Raw genomic sequence first — 6,000 nt, forward strand, 5'->3', positions numbered from 1 at the left:
CCAACCCTTTGATTGCACAATCTTTGTCTGAAGATCCTAACTGTGCATAGTAGTGAGTTGCACCTGCTTGGGGCCAAGGCATTCCCCCTACTCAAACTCTTTGATGTCCTGTGCCGAACAGAGCAGGTAGGTACCATTTTTAACGTCTTTGGTATGAGACAAAAACTAAGAGTTTAAACTTTTTTTGTAGGTGAAATTCCAAAAAAAAAATCCTTACCCTCAGTTTTAAAGCCTGCATTGCCTGCTTTGCAATTGCCACCTAAACCATTTGCGGTATACCGACATGCTTTAAAAGGTCCGAAATGTCCTGAACCGTCATAATACCGAACCGGAGCCTGATTATTGCCTGAAATAACAGCAAGGATTACATATACATGTGTGTTTGTAGCTAATTTACCGAGATTCGAACCTAACACCTCCCCCATGTCGAGCGGTTGCGCTTCGTGTATAGCCACGGACGCAGGTTTTTCTCTGTAATTATGTCTATTTTAACAAATACAGGGATCTTAAGGGATAAGACAATGAACGATACATTGATATACATCTATTCTCCAAGGATTTTAAATAAAAACGATTTCGGTGCGATATTTTTATTAAAAGGTTGGACACTGCTAGTTTGATTAACCAACCAAAATCTAATTAAAGTATCCAACAAAAAACTTATGAAGCCAACGAATGACGGGCACGTTGATTAAACCCTGGTTACAGGTTCAATCTACAGCCCAAGTTCCCCTTCCCTCCCTGTGCACTTACCTTGCGGTGAAAAGGTGCCCCAATATGGTGACGCTATTGTTATGATATTCAGAACCACAGAAAACAACCCTGAAAAATATTTGATTAAATTTTTAAAAAATTTAAATAAGGTTAAATTTTCTATAAAATTTATAATAATTTAGCTATAGAAGACTGTTATAATTGGGTTATCCTTTCCTAAAGATTGCTTGAAACGGTTCTTAGACAATTTTTGATGTTGCCCTAGGTAGCATAACCCAGTAAGTTATGCCATTTCTGCAAAAATAGTTTCTAAATAAAGAACTTTAAATACTTTGTATTATAGGCTATTTGCACCCCTAGCTTCTAGGTGAGGGCGGGGAGGTAAGTTAATTACCAAATTATTTGCAGGGCGGGAATTTTATCTTTGGGGATTTCTCTTGGGAGGGTGAGGGTACGGTGTACACTCCCCCAAACCAGCTATACCCTCCCAGGACCTATGGGAAGCTTCACTGTAAAGGAGCATCATATCGGTTTAGCGGTTAGCGAGATCCTTTGGTACAATCAGACAGACAAACAGACAGACATCATATTACTTTATTATAGGGATTGTAGAATTTCTATGTAGGAATGAATGACAATCAATCTTAATTGACAGACAGACGGATATTGAATATATATTGAAGCTATACATCTTCCTTCCATAATAAAAATCTAAATAATCAATTAACTTTTAGATTTAAAAGGACAGTCTAATTTGCTGGTTCTTCTCTGACAAAATATTTATTGTGCGAAAAATTAAAACTTTTTACTTTTCCATGCTTTTTACTGAAGGCTACGGTTCTTATTATGAAAGTAATTGTTTTAAAAATTAAAAACTTAAATTATCTTAAACAAGGAAATCTTTGAAATTAAAATAAGTAAAGAATACTTTAAATAAGGCAGATTTAAACGTCAATTTTGAGGACATCAAATAAAATGGCTTTTAAAACAATCAAAAATATCAACTAATTTCCTAATAATGAAAAATGCAAGGCTTTTTTGTCTGAAGATTAAGATCTCAATAACTACTTAACCGATTGGGTTTTATATATAAGGTGAGCTTTAAATAGGTCCTTTTTTAGGTTTTAGGCTATTTCATTTTCAGATTCAACGCCTTCGAATACAGAAGATAATAGTATTATTAAGTTTTCTAATCTTTTCTTTAAGGTAAAAATGAATATATTTAATCGTAAACAAAAACAAAAAGACCTTTTTTGATGAAATTTTTTACATTTACTATATATTTACATATGGTAGTTCATCAAACTAAATAGGTAGGTAAATCAAATCTACACAACAATGTCCCCCTCCCTCCATGAAATTTAATGTGTATCGCGGATGATGTGACACAATGCGGAAGTGAGTGCGCGTCAACAACAATATTAAACCATATGAAATTCTCAAGAAATTCAAAGGTGAAATCTAATTGACGTTCAAACATTTTTGCATATTTTTTTAACAAATTAATTTCAATGAATCTTTAGGTAAAATGGGGAACCGTAAGAATTAACAAAATATTGAAAAGCAAAAATTGTTTAAATTTTTACAACATATGGTAGCTGTGTTTAGTGCCCTTGGAAAATGGGGATAGATATGTCACAGCTTTTGGCCTACCTTTTCTATCGACGTCATAATAGAGGGAAAGAGAAAGGGAAGGGGGGAAAGAAACCCCCTAGAAAAGAGATGGGGTATAGGGTATTTCCTGACGTCAATAGAATAGGTAGACCAAAACATGTATCCCCATTTTGCTATGGCACTATATAAATACAGCTACCACCAAATGCTATTTTTAATAACATGTATTTTATCTAGTTTTGAATGTACATAGGTTTAATTAAGATTTCCACTAGACCGTTTATTAAATACAAGAAATTAAGAAGATACTTTCATACGGGGCTAGCTATTCTAACATACAATTCTAAAAAAAATCACGAAACCTTTGGAAGTAAGGTGGGAGTATATCTTGTTTTTGTTGATGTAACTGAAGAGGGGTGGGTAAGAAGGGGAGGGAGGAAAAGGAAAAGGGGGTTGTGTGGAAATTTTCCTTTAGAATTGTTAGTCAGAATCACATTCCCTTTTCCCTGACTTTCATATAATTCACATGTCTTAGGACTAAAGTTTACAACTTTAATTCCAAATGAAATCTTGCTAGGGTAAAATTAGGGTAAACTTAGGTTTGGGTTACAAACAAGGGGATGTGGGTTAAGTTTGCGAAATAGGTCATTTATCCTCAAACTTACTTTATAATCATAACTAGCGGCTGCGCCCCTTGCATCTAGGGGCTCTTTATTTGGAGGAATGTGGATTATGGATTTGTAAAAAAAATAGCTATACCCAGACGTTTATAAAAAATGAAATAGCCTAAAATCACCCTGGGACATATAAGCAGCTTCACTGTAAAGGAGGACCATAACGGTTCAACGGTTAGCGAGATGTTTCGCTACATACAAAAAAGCTTACTACTTTATATAATAGGATAACTGCCAAATGATCCTTTTTAAGTTTGAACACTCAATTTCTACAAGCTAGATTTTGTTGATAACAAATATTATTTATTTTTAATTAGTGGCCCCTAGCATATAGATGCTCCGTATTCGAAAATTGCCTAAAACCAACCAATTACTTAAATCTAATGAATAAAACAGCTTAAAACCACCCTGGGACCTAGGTAAAACTTCCTTGAAACGGAAAACTATTCGTTTCAGTAGATATTGAGATCTTAAGCTTCAGACAAAACAAAACTTCACTACTTTACATAATAGGATAGGATAATTAAAAGTGTTCAATATTGCATTGATGATACCTGCCAAAAGAGAGACCCCTACACCCCCCCCCCCCCTAAGCACACTTATATTTATAACTTTGAAATTCTTGAAAAACATATATATTAATTTAATTTAATTTAATTTATACTAAGAATTTGAAACATAATACAATTTTTATTACAGTTCTAAATTTATTTAAATAAATTAGTTACTGTATACTAACAATACGCCATTAACATTTTTGCTTTCGGTAAATTTTAAATAGCACAGCTACTCAATATCTGTCGTCTTGTCTGTAAGAAAGATAACTAACTTTTTTTTGTATTTTCAGGGAGGGAGGGGACATGGCACTGTTATTTATCTGATGCCCAAACACGTTCTCTTATTCGAAAGTTATGAATTTTCTTAAGGTAAAACATGATATGACATTGTCATATAAATCCTATCAAACAAAGGTGTTTTTGAGCGCCTTTGTAATTCTACTTTTCCTGAAAATATATGTTTGCCTTATTTTCTTTAAGATAAAGTTGTGTTATTTTACTCTTTTGTTAAAAGTGTTGATTTTTTTCTAATTTTATTTCAAGTATAAGTAATTATGCTTTGCTATTATAAAGGATATTACCCTTGTTAATAAGCCTTTTTTCGTTGTTTATAGCCTTTGATAATAAGTTCTTAGCCTTAGGAGTAATGTGTTGTTTAACTGTTTTTAGTTAAAACAAGGACAAATGTCATTCTATAATATAAAGTATTAAGGTTTTCTTGTTTGACTTTAAAGATCATGGAAACTGACGATCCGAATTGATGGTACTTTTTAAGATGGTTTTAGACTATTTTAGACCTCCTTCGCCCTCCCCTAGGGGCTAGGGGTGAGAAAGAGTCCTATTTTATAGTTAGGTTTTTTTTGTTAGAAGTTTTCAAATACTAATGAACTGATAGAGTTCTCCTTTTTAGGGAAGTTTTACAGAGGTTTAGGATAATTTATTTTTAGATTTAATCCTCGAGTTGGCTTTTTAACTATTTTTATTTATTTTAATATTATTACACATTACAGCCCCATAGTATCTAGATGATTGTACTTAATAGAAACCATTCCAAGACTTAAATTAAAGAGAAAAAAGCTTAAAACCATCACGGGACCTAAGTAAAGCTTCTCTTATTTGGAGAACCCGATAAGTTCATTGGTTAGCAAGAACATGACGGTGAAAGAAAAATGCCAAATATACTTTATTCAATAGGATTATCATGGTCTAAGATTGTATAAATTTCTCTATTGTAAATTACAACTTCAATTCTAGAAAAACCAAAGCTATGGACTTTGATTAGCTGCTAAAATTTTTTTTACAACAATAGCAATTTTGCTTCCTACTTAGATTTGCCCAATTGAAATGAATGATTATTTCTACTAATATATTACAAAATTTACTGAAATATTAGATACAAATTAAATAAAACATATAGAATTTTTTCTAATAATAGAAATAAGTTTGCTATGTAATTAAAAAAATCCGTCAAAAAGTATAGACACAATAATTTTGTTCACTCACCTATGAGAACCATCCACAGGGCAGAACCAGATTTACCCTCCCCCTCTCCGCCATCCCCGCCTCCCCCCTCCCCCTGCATCTGGCCCTGGTTGCCTGGTCGCCCCATGCTAATAGTCACCCCCTCCTCCTCCTCCTCTCCTGGTATTGCCTGTGTGTGTGTGTGCGCGTGTGTTGGTGTGTGTGTGTGTGTTATTATGACCCCAGCTTAACCCAACCCCAAACCATCACAACACAGCTTTCTATATTGCAACTTCAGTTTTAATATTTTCCAACTACAAAATTGATCACTAAAGAATATTGATGTTGTTGTTGTTAATTATGATTTTCACTTTGTTAAATACTTTTAAAAGATCATTGCCCTTTAAAACAGCCGTTGTGCGCTATTTCACTATAATATTTTAAAACCTAAATTATCACTTTGAGTTAAGATACACGCAGTTGTGTTGTAATGTATATGAAATTTGATCACATTCACTCTCTTGCAATCTTATATGGATAGATAGATAGACACTGTTTGTTCATAGATAGATAGATGGATAATTTTGTGGTAAATTTAATATCTTGCTTGAAGTTACGTTGCAGGGCTGATTAATTCCTTCCGTAGTCTATGTTAGCACAGCACCAATTCTAAGCTTCTACTAACTTGTATAATTTTAAGAGTTGTTTAAAGTTTGTAAATTACATTTTAGTTTTTAATCTGAAAAAAAGCATTTTGTGAATTACAAATTATATAAAAGTTGTTCGTTTGCCTGTAAAAAAAATGACGTCAATCAATACAAATGACTAATGTTAGGCCGATACACTGACTAAATTACCATTGGTAGGCAAGTATACATTTAATTGACCAATAGTAGGCCAGAATGACGTCATTTTTTAAAGGCACTATAAAAATCTTCATCATAAAAATGTAACACGTCATTATTTCGGTTTCTTAAGCT

General features: G+C 33.1%; 1 protein-coding gene across 1 annotated transcript in view; it reads right to left on the reverse strand.

Annotated features, from left to right (window-relative positions):
• LOC145319492 (uncharacterized) overlaps positions 1-5,784 on the reverse strand; it is a 59,865-nt gene extending 54,081 nt beyond the window's left edge. The window contains exons 1-3 of the mRNA XM_080161645.1: positions 5,063-5,784; positions 754-822; positions 218-346 (exon numbers count right to left, since the gene is read on the reverse strand). Coding sequence (XP_080017771.1) covers positions 218-346; positions 754-822; positions 5,063-5,168 — 304 coding nt within the window. The 5' untranslated portion in view covers positions 5,169-5,784. The remainder of the gene's footprint in view (positions 1-217; positions 347-753; positions 823-5,062) is intronic.
• Positions 5,785-6,000: the final 216 nt, after the last annotated feature.

The sequence above is a fragment of the Acartia tonsa genome, chromosome 5 (assembly GCF_053477335.1).
Source record: "Acartia tonsa isolate MP-2025a chromosome 5, ASM5347733v1, whole genome shotgun sequence".
In the NCBI taxonomy this organism is placed as follows: domain Eukaryota; kingdom Metazoa; phylum Arthropoda; class Copepoda; order Calanoida; family Acartiidae; genus Acartia; species Acartia tonsa.